Genomic DNA, 17,582 nt, shown 5'->3' with positions numbered 1-17,582 from the left:
AAATATTAGTGTAAAGGTTAATAATGCTCATCTACTCCTTCTTCAGTAACACTCCAAATCACCTTCCCTGCCTCTGCTGTGGTGTTGTGATGCACTGTTGGGCAAGGATTTCTTTATTTGTATTTAGAAGACTGTTGAAATAGGTGGTCTAAAAAAATCATACATAAAGAATTACCATCACTTACAAAACAGATAATAGGTAGAAAAAAACCCAAATAAACAGTAAATTAGCTTTTGGTCTCAGCTCTCTCTGTACTACTTACTCCAAACATTTAGAAGAAGAAAATCCCGATTTTCTTTTATCATTGTTTAAATAGAATACTGGAAGAAACAGAACAAAGACTAGGTTCAAACAAGCACTGTTCTTAAAGCAACTTGTCTGTGCAGAGCGTGTTATTGCCAGTGGATAGCCTCTTCTTGTACAGCACAGGCATAATGTGCAACTCTAAGTAGGACAGAGCACTGAAAATGCCCACCTGGCAGCTCTCCCCAGTTTAATTAAAGTTTACAAAATGGTCTTGAAAATGATGAAGCAAACATAGCGCATAAACATAACAAAGGGCCTATTAATTGTTATGTAATGGGACCACTTATGTAATTGTACAAGAAGTGCTCGAAAAGTGTATTCACTCATTGCAGAATCTTGGCCTGGTTGAGCCTGGTTGAGAAAGAGCTTGCAATGCTATTTCTCTTCCCCTTTCTATTCATCCTTCTTACAACTTGCCCCCCCTCCCCCATTCCTAATTTGGAGTCAGCTTGTTCCAGCCCTGGTGGCTACGGTAATTTACTGCCGAAACGTGGCATTTTACCACTGTAACAGAACAGGTCTATCATAAGAGCTCTCATAGAAATATTGCTAAAGCAATGGTTTTGGTGTGAGGAAGGATAACGCTTCTAAGTTAAATTATGCTCAGTGTCTCTAGATGGTCCATTCAGAAAAGCAATTTGTTGTTGTCTTCTTCAAAGAAAGTTCATCATTTGTTACAGACAAATGTTTCAGAAATAATGTAATATAATCACCATCATTCCACAATGCCTCTCATGATGTGCAATTAGCACGGTAATGTCCAACCAACCAAACTTAAAGGTAACAAGCACTAGAAAAAGGATCCATGGTTTATCATGAAATAGCTGAAGTCTTCTGTGGCTGACAGATGCTGCTCCAGAAGGTTAAGAAGATGAAGACAGCTCTTCCAGCCTGACTGTAAGAGGGATTATGTCTGAGCAGCAGATAAACAGATTATTCCAGAAACAGACACTGTTTTTTTTTTTCAAAAACTTCGTCACACTTGTCACAATTAGGAGTTTATCATTCCAGTCCCCCTTTCAACCTCTTGAGCTACAAGTGTGTGTTTGAGGGGTTTGTTCAGTACTTGCATTCTGGCACCTGTTACCCTCCTCGCCTCACTGTGATTTGAAACAATTCAGATCCATGGGACACTTTTGAAAAGTGGGAATAGGAAGAACTTTTGGAATTTTAGCTTCTTTATAAGAAATCTGTTAATCTAACTCAACTATCCCTATTCCCTGCGTTACTACTACTAAAAATTGTGAATGATCAATAGACAGCATGCATTTGAAAACTGGATTAATATTTTTGGTCATTTGCCTTGCTCTCCAAGTTCAAGGAAGCAAAGGTAAGTTCATATGTAAAAGGATTGTATTTATTTACTTTTTTTTTTTTTTTACCTAACACACAAAAGAGCAGGCAGTTTTCCCTGAAGCCGAGAATTCAGTGTCTAGATTAGGGTGATAAAAAGCATGTGTCAGTAACACTTAACTACAGGCAAGGCTGAGGAAAGGTTGATTTAACTACTGTTGTGCAGGTTTGCCAAGCATTAAATCTTTGCAAAATATGTGCTTTGGTTGATTTTCTTATTCATATTTTATGAGGACAGAAATAAAATTTCAAAAGCAATGACTTATAAATGGCAAAATGGCTGAAGTGAACTCATAAGAAGCTGTATTGTCAAAGATAATCTGCTGTTATTGAACTGAAAAGAATACAAAAAAGTATACTTTTGCCTTTACTGGCCTTTGCCAAGGACAAATGAAAAAACTGGTAGGAATATACACAAATTCTGCATGTAAAAAGGGCACTATCAAATAAACAGAAAAGGGCAATGCAAATAAGGGCTAATGAACATGTAGAGCAGAACAAGCATAAAATGTAAAATTATAAAATAAAATGAAAAAGAATGCTTCTGCTAATATAAGTACTTATTGAAGCAAGTAAAAAAAATATAATCATAATAATTAAATAGCACATGTTCATTTTTTGACATGTAAGAGAACTTTCAAATTTATTTCCATGGAGAGTTTCCTATAAAAATTAAACTGAAGCATTGATTTGTACAATTTCTTAGCAAGAATAAAACTAGTCAGACAGAAACGAGACAACTATTTTGTATTCAGTGCAACAACTGATTGTACCTTTAGACATACTGAAAAGTCCATAGCCTTTTTCTTTAATTATTCAACAACAAAAACATGAGTGATTTTCCTAGTTCATTTACATATAGAATTAAGTAGGGAGGAATGTTATTTTTCTATTTATTTTGGTTGCTTACTAACTTTTCTATTCTTGAAGTTTATATAATCAAATTAAAATCTCACCCCATAATTGCTTTGTGTTTTGCCTAAGTGATCTATGAATGACCTAATGCTGTACATCCTACTTTCTGTCAAGCCTAGTCATGTTAGTTAAATGCAAAAATTAAGTAATTTCAAAAACATTATTTTCATTTATATTTCTGTTTTTACAAAAGCAGAGGAGACAGGCCGCTGTCAGTAATGTTCAGAAAGCTTAATATCCGCACACAGAATTTGTTCTTGCTTGTGTTTTTATAAAACAGTTGTTTTTAGCTCACTGCACTATAGCTAAACAGCTAGAGAAAAATTAGTGCATTGAATTATTGAGGACATTTTTCCTTAGTAAATCATAATGAGTCAGCAAAGTGCTAACACCACCTGCATCTGATTTGTATTCTGCTACCATATGTTTTTACCTTTTTGTTTCACATAATTTCACATAATTAGTTAACAACATTTGCAGGTGTAGCAAAGAGAGAGGACTGGTGAGAGTCAAGATATGTCTTCCACAAACACAGTAACGAAAAAGAGATTTACCAATTCACGTTACCTTCACAACTGTATTTCACTACAGTATAAGATAGAATTTACTCTAAGTAATTGGTGCACTATTTATGGCATAAATGATATTTATAGTTGTAATTATAAACCCCAAAAGCAATAAAATAAAAAGGTAGGCTGAACATTCCTGCTTATCTTCTCATGCCTAGATATTGCACCAGATCTGTTAAAATAATTTGGATGGCATTTTACAAAGAGGGACTCAAGCTAAACATTAAGGACATTTTCCTAAAAGAAAGCTATTCTGGATTGTGAAAAACTTCTGCAAAGGAAAGCAGTATCAAACTATTGCTCAGAATATTTAATAATCCGCAGGAAAAAAGGCTGGATAATAAACATTTAGAGAACATCCTACACCAAAAGGGGCTGGGTGGAGGATTGAATTGTGAAATAGTTGTTTTTCATCTCTAATCTCTTTGATTCTTTAAAATACAACAACAAACAACAATTATTATTGCAATACTTAATAACAAAGATTAGAGGCTTTAACTTGGAATTTCCTGGTTTGTTGCTGGTGTGTACAGCAGTAATTTGTTACACACATTCATTTTTAATGATAATTGGAAAAATTTCCATCCCTACAGCTTATGCTATGCCTGGTGCATACAGACATATTGGGGTTCTCTTTATTTTCATGGAAATATATAGCATATTAAAACTTTGTGATAGTAAATACTACTTCCGAATGTACACGCACAAAATTTAATAGACTGTTGCTTACCAAACCGTATGCCTCTCTGAACCAGTTAGTCTCTAAGGTGCTACCTTGCCCTGCCATACTCCTGACTTCAGACTAACATGGCTAACTGCCTCTCTCTACTCAATGGAAACTGTATGTTCATATACACTAAGAAAGGCACTCAGACTTCCTGAGTGATTATGCTTTATTTATGGTACAATATTATATATCTTAGCACTAGGAGCCAATTTTGACATTAATATGTACCTAAAGAAGCACACAGCCTTCTCAAAGGCACTTAGTAGTTAAAGCACTTAACCAGTGGGAGTGATTGGTGGGAGGCTTGGGTTCTAGGCCCTTCTGAGGCTGAAAGGGTTCAAACCTGTATGTCCCACTTCCCAGAAGAGTGTTCAGAATGCTACCTGAAAGAATAGGCAAGGTAGGGGTACCTGACTCCCTCCTATATGTTCTCCCTCTTCCCATAAATCTTGCACTCTTGGTGGCTCAGTGGGCCAACTTCACCAGGAGGGGTTGAAAGCCCCATCTCCATCCAACTACTCTGCTTCCTAGTGGTTAAGGTGTTCCCCTGAAAAGCTTGCATGCTTGCATGCTCTCAGGTTAAGTCAGGCCTGTAAACCAAGTCTTCCATTTCCTGGATGATTTCTCTAACCACCAAACATGAAGCAACCCTACTGTCAGCAGCATGACATCCATGTGATAGGTCACAAGATGACAGAAAAGTGCCTGATGTGTAGCTCTAAGTCAGGCACCTAAGCTCTGAGAAATCACAAGTTTGGACACACCCTTGTACTGTTTCCTACAGGGAAACACCCCTTCCTCCTAAACACCTAGGTATTCCAACTTACCCTTTGGATGCACCAAACTGTTCCTATTTCCACTACAGGCATCTGAGGTGCCCCACCTACTTAGATTGGGAGGGGAAAGGTGCATACTTCTTAGAAATGCTAAAGCCTATATGCAGGACTTTGAAAGGCCAATATGGATTTGTTCTGCAGACACGGATCTTCAATTGTATAACTATACATACTGGGTGCTATATACCTAGAGAGTGGATAATCTAGGTGTACTGGAGATTTTTCTTTCTTCTGGTCAATCTTGAGATATTGTAAGCCAATGTACAAATCAGCTGTTTAATTCCCTTTAATGTTTTTCACAACACCAATAGCCACTAAACTAATTCCTGAATTCATCAGTTGTTATCATTCCCTATGACAGAACTGCATTCAACTATTATTTTGTTTCTACCAATATTTAAAGCATGTCAAATAAAGGTGATGGTACCTCTTGGAAACTTTCCTTTTCTCTCTCCCTACCTATTTTTAGTATGCAGTCATACTAAATAGCCTCAACCAAGAAGTCTATATGTTCCTCTCTCCCATATAACAGCACCACGTTAAGCGAAAAAAGTCACTAAAGAACAATGCAAGAAATTCCTTTGAAACTCCAAGGTACTTCCAGACCAAACATTTAGTATCAACAATGTTCTAGTCCTGGCCAGTCCTAGGATCCAAAGACAGAACCAAGGATTTGAATTAAGATGCTTTGAACTGTCCTGGCACAAACCATTTTTAAAAAGAAAAATATATTTAAGCCAACACACTGTGCAGACAAAATTTAAGATGGAGTGAATGACTGAACTATAAGGCACTGAAGTTAACCACTGAGAATGTTGGTGGATTTTTAAATATAGCAGCTAATCCTACAATTATGGATAGAAACTGCACTTCTAGCACTTTGTATTCTGCTTTCAGTTCAAAGAATGCGAGAGCCTTGTAACAGCACTCAAGGTTGCTAAGTGTTAGCTTGTATTCAGCAGACAGATATTCTCTATTTACTCAGAGTCATTCTGTGGGAGACAAAGGCTCTATGTGCTCTGTGAAATCATTTTAATTAATTCTGACTTTCCGCTTTCTATTCAGCTGTCCCAATTCAAAGGTCAGCAACTGTTGCAGATCTTTGTTACTATAACTGTCCTTGAGAAAAGGGTTAAACAAATCTATGCTGGATGGAGGAGGGTACAGAAAACTTTAAAGAAAAAAGCCACAAACATACCATTTTTGTTCTTCTGAAGTATTCCTCAGTTCATCCATGAAACAGAGATACACATTGTTGAACTAAGGATGATAAACTCTCTTGTTTGTGTCTGTGTACAATTGAAATAAGAAATTAAATGCCTCAAATGCCAAAATAAACTGAATCAGTTGTGAGTGTTTTTTAACAGGATTTGTTTAATTCTAAAGATGAATATATGCAGCAGTATCAACAGTTATTACTAAGCAGCAATATGCTGTAGGTTTGCAGACAGACGCCATGGTGACTGATGCATCAGGAACGCCTAGATGAACAAACAAAACAGATAGCTTTTGAAAGGGAAAAGGGAAAATATAAATAACATTGGAGAACAAGATAATTATCACCAATATGGGGCTTTGTCCCCTGTCAAGATATATATTAATAATCCACAATGAAATAACTTCAGTCCAAACTAGTCTCCACCTGCTAGACAACTATATTATTGCTTATTCTATTGTGCACAACAGGACTTATTATACTACCTTCATAACTCTGGGGCTCTTATACACATGCAGGAAGGCTGCTGTGAGGTGCTGTAATTCCAATACAGCCAAGCAAACTCAATTAATTGAGTCCGCTGGAGTGTGGTAATTACCATGCTCCATCAGATTCCAGTGTCACATGTATCAGCATCCCCGCACTGAAAAATGACAGTGGGGCATCGCAGAGCACTGAGGTGCCTGCTTCTAGGAAAGGCACAGGTGCCAGTTGCTGGGGCAACCGCAGTTGGTCAGCTGACCGGAAGGGGGCAGGGCCTGGCCTATATAAACAGTCCAGGCTGAAGCCAAGCAGGGGTTTCCTTTTAACATCAAAGGGTGAAGGAGCTCTGCTGGAGCATTGCAGCCTAAACAGGCTAGATGGCCTGAACAGCTTTGGTTCATGGAGAATGGGAGGAGATACCCCGGTAGGGATTTGAGTGATGTTTAGTTGGAGGGCGAGAGTTTGCGTTTTAGCCAGGAGGCTTGGTTTTGAGTTGGGGCCAATTGGCTTATGGTTTTGTTTGTTATTACACCAGAGGACTGGGTGAGGCTAATAGGGGTTGGAGGAGGCCTCATAGGAGCTCCCCAGTAGTGTGGGGAGTTCCTGGTGCCAGAGAGGGTACAGCAGTCTGGACTGAGGGCCAGGTAAGGCTGAGGCCGCCTGAGCCGGATAGGGATCATATACCCGAGAAGGGGGTCTAGGGGCAAGGCACGGCTATGGCCACCTGAGCCTCAGTGAGGAGCACCAGTGTGGACACCGGCAAGAAGCCCAGAGGATGCTTGCGTTAAGCCCCAGGGAGGGCAAGAGCACTGAGAGAAGCCCCAGTGTGGGGGTGAGGGTGTGCAGAAGGGCCCCGGTTTGGCCACAAGTAGAAGACAAGCCCGGGGGGTGTCCATGAGGGCGCGGGCAACAATAATTGACTCAACAATGTCCAGTACATCTGAGAAACTTGGAGCGTGGTATAAGGGGTGGTAGGAGCCACGCATAGCCCTGAGACAGGAGTGCCCAGAATCATCTATAGATGGGGTACTGGTGGGAGTACGACAGGGTACCGTGCCAAGGAGGACAAAAGGCAGCCTCCCTTAATAACTTTTATCATCAAAGACGTGGCGGGTGAAAATGAGGGTGCTTGATCAACTTGGCACAGTAGGGGGCACCAGGAGAGATCATGGCCACTCCTGGGACGCCACCCTGTGACAGGGCACTTTCTACTAAAGCTCATTCAACAAGTGTTAGCTCAAAGTGCCCTGCCACCATTTTTCGGCACAGGGACACTGATACATGTGATGCTCCAGGAGTTTTTAATGAGTGCAGCTCATTCCAATGTGCTCTTGGAGATCCACTAATTAAAGTGTCATTCCCCCCCTGCCCCCTCCCACACACACCTCCCAGAGCACATCTATAATTGTTCCTGGTGTCTTAGTGGCTTTCAGATGTGCATTAAGCAACATGATTAATGTGCATTTGCTACTCTTGCATCCAAGGGAAACATTCTGTATGCACTCCAAAGTGTTTGTTTTGGGTTTGAAAATATTTTAATAATATGTATATGATTGTCCTAGTTAGTGGCAAAGTAGTAGTTAGAACAATGTTAGTAGCTGCAACAAAGCTTTAGAGAAAAGCAGCAGCTGTCATAAATTTTTGGCTTCAACTTATCCCTATAAACTAAGTTAGGTAAAGGTTCTTCTTATACTACAGAAACAGAGAAGAATCAACTAGCAAGCCCAGGTTATCTGGTGAGGTGGGGTCTCAGTCTTTATACAAACCAATTTCAATATCTAGCATGAGTGGATAACAGCCATTAAAGGTTTTCATTGCCATTGCCTCCTAATAATTTGCAAGTGGAAACTTTCAGGGAACTTTTGAAAAAGGTCTCATCTCTCTTGCCTTAGCTGAGAAGACTGGCTCTTCTATACAAGGAAAACTCCTAGGGTGAATTATTTTGCCATCCCTAATTTATGGAGAAGACATACCAAGGTGGTGCTAGATCTTGACAGCATGATATTAACAATCACCAGAAAGCATTAACAATCACCAGAGAGCACCTGCAACATTTGACATAATTCTTCTGTGTGCTTGTACTTTTTATGTAGTTACGGCCTCCCTTATTGTGGTCTCTGAGGGCCAAATCAAGATTGACCTTGCGGGTACATTGGCTTGAAGTTAGGTATCACTGAAGGGCACTGCATAGAAAGGCACCTAGAACTATCCCCTAGGAAACAATAAAACAGAGGTGTAGCTGAACTTTTGCCTCTGCCTCTGCCCAAAGCATAGGCACCTTATTCAGGGATGTTGTGACAGAGTAGCTGGAGAAAGTACAAGAAAATCCCCACTTATGATGTACCAGGAACCTCCCAAACTACTGTTCCACCCGGGAGCTCAATGAATTGGACAGAGGCTATCTCTGACTTCTGGCCATGCCAAATGGGCCAATCAGGCCATGCACCAGGGTTCCCTGGTAGGGAAGTGCTAGCTGGGGAGGAGCCTAAAAAATATGTCAACCCTGATGCCAAACAGCTGGCTGGCAATTCAGGGGCCAATGACTTCCTCAGCAGAGACAATGAGCTCCAGCTGTTCAGAGGAGGCAGATCTTGATTGGAGGGAAGAAGCGACCAGGAAATATAAGCAGCTCCCAGAACTGAGGCATGGTGGGGAATGGAAGGTGGAGAAACAGGAGCATCAGACAGGTGAGAAGCAGCTGAGCTTCTCATCTTTCCTTATACTTGTTCAAGAAAAGCTATTAAGTTTTCCTGGGGCAAAGCCAAGTGCCTTCAGCTACGAAGCTGGGCACGGATAAGTCTGTGTATTTTGATGTTATACAACTGCACAACCCTTATAGTCTGAGACTATAAAGAGTATATATATACAGAGGTTTGAGGCGGGAGTGTAGAGGCTGGAGGAGGTCCCATTTTGAGCCCTAAGGCCCAGTAACCAGTCCAGAGTGCTTCAGCCAGAAGAAGAAACTGGCGGTGTTCATTGTACTTCCACCCATGAATTAGGACTGTTTCTAGACTGAATAACCCCTCCTATAGTTTTCCATCAAAGTCATGGCAGGCAAGATCAGGTAAGGACTTGGTATTAATACCATTGTAAAAAATGCTGGTAAAACCCCATTTAGAATTACGCATACAGTTCTGGTCACCTGCGTTAAAAAAAATTAACTTAAACTGGATCAGGGCTAACACACTGGAGAAGGGCTACTAACATAATTACATAACACACCCCACAATGAAACCACCAGAATTCATAGATCCTACATACATTTAGCACAAATGTGGTATCTGTATGTTTCATCCAATGCATAAAATGCCCTCATAGTAACTATGCTTGTGAACCTAAATAGCCAGAATGAACTCTCACTGAAAAATGATAAAGAATAGAAACATCCATTGATCAGTTGGAAAACACTTTTCATAGAAAAACCACTCCATTTCTGACCTCACAATCCTTTCACTCAAGGGAAATTTACAAAACATCATTAGAAGACAGTCCTGGAAACAAAAATTCATAACTTTACTAGACCCTAAAAACCATTGACTAAACAGTCACAATGGTTCAGTAGTGTAACTGCACAGAAGCGGTAAGGGGGGCACCAGCCCTGGATGCTGACTTAGAGGGGTGCTGGAATATACTCCCCCATAGAAGTCTTTGCTGCAGTAGGAGCAGCCACACAGTACCTGGGCATAGGAGCCAATGTGAAGACACAGCAGCAGCACCAGGGGTTTTTGAACCCTCAGGTAGATAAGAAACACCTCCTTCCTCCCCACTCCACCAATGCCACCCTCTCCCCTAGCCCCCCAGAACTCGGGAGTTTTGCCCAGGGCACAAAACTTGTTTAATAAACCTCTGCAATGGTTTTATGGCTCGTTACAATTAATCTGCTCCCTGTTACCCTCTCTGTACTCGACTGTACCTTTTTGAATGGTCTTACTCTGTTACTTAATTACATTATCTAGTACAGATGCCCCTGACTTTTTTACATCTGCTTCTGAGAACTTTTCTTTGTACCACATTTTACAAACCTTTCCTTCATTTCTTTAAGTGACTGTTTCATATGCACAATGGAATGAGCAAAAGCAATTGTTTTACTAGCTTTTAGATTAGGCGGTATCCACTTCTTTTCCAGCTCTGAAGAAGGATACTTTGTTCCAGATGGATGGCTTAAAAAATCCTGATGCATGTAGCAGCAAGGGAGAGCGGGGCAGGGGAAAAGTCCCTCTCTGTCCCATGTGGCAACCAGGACAGCCTGGAAGTATAGGAAATACCCATAGCAGAACCTAGATGAACCCTAACCAGTGGCTGTTCGACCTCTTCTTAAACACCTCCAGTGATGGAGAGGCCACAGCTTCCCTAGGCAGTCTATTCCACTGCTTCACTGTTCTAATGGTGAATAAATTTTTCTCTAATATCCAATCTAAACCACCTTTGCTGTAATTTCAAGCCATTCGTCTGTGTCCTACTCCCTGCAGCAAAACGGAAGAGATGTTTTCCCTCTTCTTTACAATATCATGTCCCCTCTTGAATGCCTTCCCCACAAGCTGAACATACCTAGCTCCTTCAATGTCTCCTCATATGACTTGCCTTCCAAGCCCTTGATCATACTTGTCGTCCCCTCTGGACTCTCTATAACTTCTCCATGTCCTTTTTAAAACGTGAAGCCCAGAATTGTGTACAGTACTGTAAGTGAGGCATAATTTAAGCCCAGAATTGAGTGCAGTACTCTAAGTGAGGCATGATGATTATTTTTCCCAAGAATAATGGGAAGAATTGGCACCTTGCATTTGTCAGCATTGAATTTCATAGCTCCAACCCAGCTTTCCAATTCGTTGAGATTCTTCTGAATTGCACTTCTTTCTCATTTCATATCTTCTGCAGACTTGCTCAGAAGCTTTGTATGCCAGCATCAGAATCATTAATAAACACACTGAACAGCGCTGGGCCCAGGATAGACCCCCGTGCGATTCCACTTGAATCCTCCTGATAGTCTGACATGGATCCATTTATAATTACTTTTTAGTTGTTCCTATTGAGCCAGTTGACAATGCATCTTTTAGTAGCTTTGTTCAGCCCATATTTCTCCTATTTCTTTATGTGAAGTCATGCAGGGCCTTGTCAAAAGCCTTGCTGAAAACCAAATACACTGTGTCTACAGCATTCCCTTCATCCACCCAGTTACTTTGTCAAGAAAGCAGATAAAGCTGGTTTGACACAATTTCTTCCTAGCAAATCCATACGTTCGTCTTCCAGATTCTTGCAGAGTCCTTTAGGTACTTGCTAAAGTCAGTTATGACCAGTGCTCTCCACCCATCTGCATAGCTCATCACCTTCACTAGATGGATGAAGTTCTGGAATGGTCTTTGAAGCAAAGAAAAGAGCAAGGACCATGAACTGATTCAATATAGAGCTTGATAAGTTTTTGGAAACGATAGCACAATAATGGATAGGTATGTTCTCAGCATAATATTAACTGCATATCCTATGTGGTTTTTAGTATTTTTATCTTCCTAAGGTTGTTAAAGCCTTGTTGGACAGGCTTGGAAGAGTTAAAATAGGAAAACTTCCTAAAAAGAGGTAGTAAATAAGGGTGAAGTTACACATAGGCAACACGTGGGGGAATCATGGGGCAAGGGGGCACGTGCCCCCTGCCCCAAGATCGGCCCTCACCAGCCAGAGAGTGGGGGCACCAAGTGAAGCACTGGCTGGTGCTCCCCCCTCCCCCAGTCCCCAAGATTAGCACCAGCTGGCTTTGAGAAGTGCTGGCAGCACTGAAAGAAGTGCCAGTGGCACCTTCAGTTTTGCTGCTGGCACTTCCAGCTTTGCCACCAGAACTATGAATGTCCAGTGGAGGACCCCACCCCCCCGGTCAGTGATTGGCTGCTGGTGCCCCCCCAGACTCTGGAGCCACTGGTCATCCATGAAGTTACACATACTTAGACCATACTAAATCTGTGGAAAGTTAAGTGATGTTAAAGTTAGAATGTGCTATGAGCAGTCATACATTCAGAGTTAATACCATTTCTTGCCTGCTAAGCTTTCACTGCCCCTAGAAGGCCGGTGAGCAGGAGTATGGCTAGGAGCTAGGATACCTGGGCTCTATCCCTGCTCTGGGTAGTGCAGGAGGGGAAACAATGCATCCTGGGATGCTGGAGGACAGCAAATTGCTTGTTTTGATCTCCTTTACCCTAACATGAGTTAGGTAGCATAGCTCAGAGCTAACCTTCACCTGAAGTGGCATAATTTTGAGATGCTCATTGGGAACTTAGCATGAGCTAATAGGCTGTAATGTGCAGATGCTCACATTAAGTGCCCTTAGTATGATCTATGAGTAACATGTAACTCTACCCTGAGATTAACTGATTTATGGTAGACTGTGTCTACACAGCAGAGGCAACTGATAGAACTAACTACAGAGGTTTGATATATGAATGGGAAGAATCAGAAAGGCTCAGAGTAATAATAAACCCTTTCTGTGTACTTTCTCAGTTCCAGACAGTATTAGAATTATAAAAAATAAACCACAATATTTATGGAGTAAAGGTAATTGAGATATTGCATAATTAAGAGAACAAGCTTGGCATGCATTTAGTATTCTGATTGATTAGTAAATGCATGATCAGAGATTGCACTGTGTGTTAGCTAATGTCTGGACTAAATATGCAACCATGCACACACGGTACAAAGATGCAAAACTGTGGAAGACTCAATATAGCTAATCTGGTTACATTCAATGATTCAGTAATTTTCCTTTTTGCCCATAAGACAAGGAATATTTTTTCCCCAAAATTATTGTTTGATTTGCTGGGAGGCGGGGGGGGAGAAGAAATGCTGTCTCCCTCTGAAGTTTTGGAATTGGCCATGGCTAGATTTGGGAAATAGGCACATCTGGGCACCAAGCCAAACTCTCAGGTACATGACACTAAAGGTCAAATTGATGGGTAGATTCAGGGTCAAAACGGAACTTTCCCCCGGTCAGATTAGCAAGAGCTGTGGGGTGGTTTTGCTTTCCTCTGTCGCTTGGGACATGGTCCACTTCCTAGAATTATCAAAGGATAGAAGTGGAAGCCAAGTATTGGTGGCACCTTGTCTCTCCTGCTGTCTTCCTGTGGCACTGTAGGGCTTTTCATTCTGGTGCTTTGTAGCTGTGACATGCAAGGCAGACATGAGAATGTTCTTGTGGACTCTTCTGGAGAAATGGTCAGTTGTGAAGCAGGTGCCTGGACTTGAGGGCCTGGAAGATCACTTCCAGTGCAACCTGCCTATGAAATGCTAATATAAAACTGAATACTTAAAACATGTGAAGGCAGGGACTCTGCTCTTACTCGGATCTTTTTTTAAATAAGTTTTTAGCCTTCATGATTGTGAGGGAAGCTTGGAAACATGTTTTGATGTATACATTAACCTACCGAGTCACCACAGAGCTCAGAATAGCAGCGAGAGATATAAAGTATACCATAGTTGTCTCAGTGGACTGTTAATCCCTTGACACACTGTTTGGGAGAGGGAGGTCCACTCTGACAGATAACTGGATTTTGCAAGAGAAGTACAGCGCAGCAGATGTGGTATATCAACTAAAGCATACACATTCCAACTTCTGGCATCATTATGAGAAGTCTTTCTGCCATCTCTGCTGCTCCTGAAAGGAGAGGTCTCTGCTCTCACTCCTAAGGGAAAAAAGGAGTTCCACACTTACCTCCCTGCCAAGGCTACACCAAAGGGAAAAACTGCATCTGGCTTGCCCCAATCTGGTCCTTTTCAGCCAAACACCTATTAACCTTACACCTAAGGAGCTGGGGTGCCTGGGCTACCATTAAATGAGGGCAAAGTGCAGAGACAGCCCACCATAAGGAGGATTTGTTTCCTCATTGTTCTCATTAGCAAAAAAGGAGCCTCACTCTGAAGCAGGAGTCAGCATTTGACCCTGGTCCATACTAAACTCACCTTATGTGCTCCATTGCTAACACACTAGCTTTCCTCATCAATTTATATAATCATCCATTTACAAATATCTGTATATCCATTTACAAATATCTGTATATCTATTTTAATTTATCTATCATTATCTTTGTCTATTCCCACTGCTTTGAATAACAACCAGAACACTGCTACTTACCATAAGCTTAATTTCATTTCAGGTCATCTAACCACATTTATAAGAGAACAGTTAAAAACATTTTCTTAAAAAAAAAAAGAAGGTTTCATCACCAGTTACTACTTTTATCTTTGAATAAGACTTGGGTGGTGCATTATTAGCAATGATTGTACTCTGAAGCAGTGTTCCCCCCATTTCAATCAAGTATTCCTTCCTACATTTGAAGAATGTCCTTGAGCACCTTTTTATTAGAGAGACTAATTTACTTTTTCATATATTTCAAACTTTGGGTTTATTTCAAGTGACTCCTTTAATTTTCTCCTGCATTATTCAGACTTCAATATTTTTATCCTGATGGAGGTTTTCATAGATTTCCTAGACATTAGGGCTGGAAGAGACATCGGGAGATCATCGAGGCCGGCCCCCTGCCCCAGGGGCAAGAAGTCAGCTGGGGTCAAAGGATCCTAGCAATATAAACTTCCAAATGTCTCTTAAAGGAATTCAGAGTAGGTGCTTGCACCACCTCTGGCAGCAGTTTTTTCCAGGCCTTGGGTGCTTGGACAGTAAAGAAGTTCTTCCTTATGTCCAGCCTGAAATGGTCTTGGAGGAGTTTGTGACCATTTGACCTTGTCATCCCTTGGGGCGCTCTGGTGAACAGGTGTTCCCCCAGATCCTGATGTACACCCCTTATATATATATATATTATTATTATTGTTGTTCTATTCAAGCATTTAGTAACAGCATTTTGAAATTCTTCTTGCATATAATCATGCTTTAACTTTCTGGGGCCTAGTCAAACTAAATGTCTAATTCTGAATTAGTGTCACAACACAGTGTGATCCTGGTTATGTATTTGCAAAGCTGAAAAAGAAATCTTGAAGGCACAGGAGAAAAGATAACATTAACATTCTGCAACAAGGCTGGCTTTTTAGCAGAATGTCCACTATAATCATGGAAAAGCACCCATGGTTGCAACCCCTCTGGTCCTGCTTTCAGAATAGCAAACAAACAGAACAAACCAAAAGCAAAAACAAAAAAATTCTACTGCACCACTCCATTAACCTTTTAATTTTTTTTTCCCCCAAGAGCTCTGTTAAAAGAGCTATAAATTATTTTTTTCTTTTCATGCAGATTAAAAACATTTAAGCCTAAATAAGAACTTGTTCCTTCAGAATTACTCAGCTTCTCCTGCCCAGTTATTTAGTAATGTTCTAAATTGGATAAAATAGTTTTCAAGAAATATGGGGTAGAAGCACTGTCTAATACAAAAGTCTTCACGTTATTAAGAAAGAGGTGTTTCATCCTAGCATACAGAGAATTGTGTGTATGCTAGTTTCCCCTTGCAATAACCATAGAAGATCTTTGTGGTAACTACAGCAATTTCTTGTATGAAAAAAATAAACAATAAAAGTATCTTATGCAAGTAGCAGCCTTTTATTGTGGCTTATCATCTTAAAACAAGGAGGAAGAGCCAGTACCAAAGAGGTTCTCCTTTAACCTCAGTGTGCAAGTCAGAGTTCATCAACGATAAATCATGTTTTGAGATTATCTTTCCTATCTGTCTGAGATCAGGACCCTGGAATTTCTGAATTTAATATCAACACCAAATCCTACCACAACCTTGGTAAAAGCGCTTAGGATGAGATCCAAATAATTTTGTTAGCCAAAACTTTGATCTTGCCACCTCAAAAAGATATAAAAGAACTAGAAAAGGTATAAAGAAGGGCAACAAGGATAATCGGGGTATGAAGGGTTTTCATATGAGGAGAGACTAGGTTTGGACTTCTTAGCTTAGAAAAAGAGGCAACTGGGAGACATGATAGAGTTGCAAAAGATTAAATGGTGCAGAGAAAGTGAATAAGGATTTATTATTTACACTTTCCTATAATGCTAGAACTAGGGGACATCAAATGAAACTATTAGGTAGCACATTTCAAAGCAGCAAAATGAAGTTCATTTTCACACCGTGAGTAATTAACCTGTAGAACTCACTGCCATACATTGCTGTGGACCCTGCCAGTTCACATCAGTTAAAAAGAGTATTACACAAAGTAATGGAAGCAAGGTCCATAGGAGGCACCGAACATGGTGCAGAGGGGTGCAGCCTCTAAATCAGAACTCCCTAAGTCTCCAAATAGGAAAAGTTGCAATGGCAGAGGAGCAAGCGATGGAAACTTCTGGCATGCTCTGCTCACCGTCCCTCCCAGCCTCCATTCTCTATTACTATGCAAAACAGGATACTGGGTTAGATAGACCTATGATCTGACCCAGTAAATGGTAGTTTATGTAATTTACCATATTTAATGTAATTTGTATGCAATTTACCATATTTTCTCACATAATACACAGACACACACAAATTGCATGCCTTGTTTGGGGAAGGCAAAATTAAGGGGAAAAAGATGTCTCTAGTCTTCCCTGTCAGAGCACAGGCTCACCATGGCTGAATGCTCCTGAGCACAAGTAAGACTTGCCCTTTCCTTCCAGCTTCAAACCTCAAGCTTTCACCCTGTCACAGACACTGCTGAACCTGCAGCTGGTTTTGGCAGCAGCTATCATGGGATTAAAGCTTAAGATTCAGAGTTTGCAAGGACAGTGAGTAACATGAGCAGCAAATTTTGCCTCTTCCATGCAGCTGGGAAGGCAAGGTAGCACAGACTCTGACAGCCATTAGTGTCCCCATATCTCTCTTTTGATGTGGTAGTAGTAGATACTCTTCTGAGGAAATCAGCTTCCTGATTTAAAACATGGGCCTCATTTTGGATGGCTAAGTGGGGGAACTGTGTGTGATATGTGAATAAATACAGTAAATGCTTCAGTCATGAAAGCTGAGTCAAATCAACAAATCCAACAGCTACAAAATGCCCAGGATGGTTATGTCTACTTTGGCCTGAAAATGTTCCCAAGGTGCTAGACTTGGGCCTCTGAGCATACTCAGAACTAATCCAGATCAAGGTCCTTTGTTTCAAAAATCTCCCTTATAATCTAGATCAGAGGTAGGGGGAATCCCCCTAAATCCCCAATTCATCAGGTATTCAGAGCACACCTAACCATTGACGTACAGTGATAGTATTACAGATTGAGGTC

At 40.8% G+C, this 17,582-nt stretch overlaps 1 protein-coding gene across 1 annotated transcript in view; it reads left to right on the top strand.

The window, feature by feature from the left end:
- Positions 1-1,570: 1,570 nt before the first annotated feature.
- IMPG1 (interphotoreceptor matrix proteoglycan 1) overlaps positions 1,571-17,582 on the top strand; it is a 128,805-nt gene continuing 112,793 nt past the window's right edge. The window contains exons 1-2 of the mRNA XM_090059571.1: positions 1,571-1,637; positions 11,559-11,577. Of these exons, the coding sequence (XP_089915697.1) occupies positions 1,571-1,637; positions 11,559-11,577 (86 nt within the window). The remainder of the gene's footprint in view (positions 1,638-11,558; positions 11,578-17,582) is intronic.

The sequence above is a fragment of the Crocodylus siamensis genome, chromosome 1, assembly GCF_052110815.1.
Source record: "Crocodylus siamensis isolate JL-2025a chromosome 1, ASM5211081v1, whole genome shotgun sequence".
In the NCBI taxonomy this organism is placed as follows: domain Eukaryota; kingdom Metazoa; phylum Chordata; order Crocodylia; family Crocodylidae; genus Crocodylus; species Crocodylus siamensis.
The sequence above is the reverse complement of the archived record's forward strand: the minus strand, read 5'-3'. Positions and strand labels throughout refer to the sequence as shown.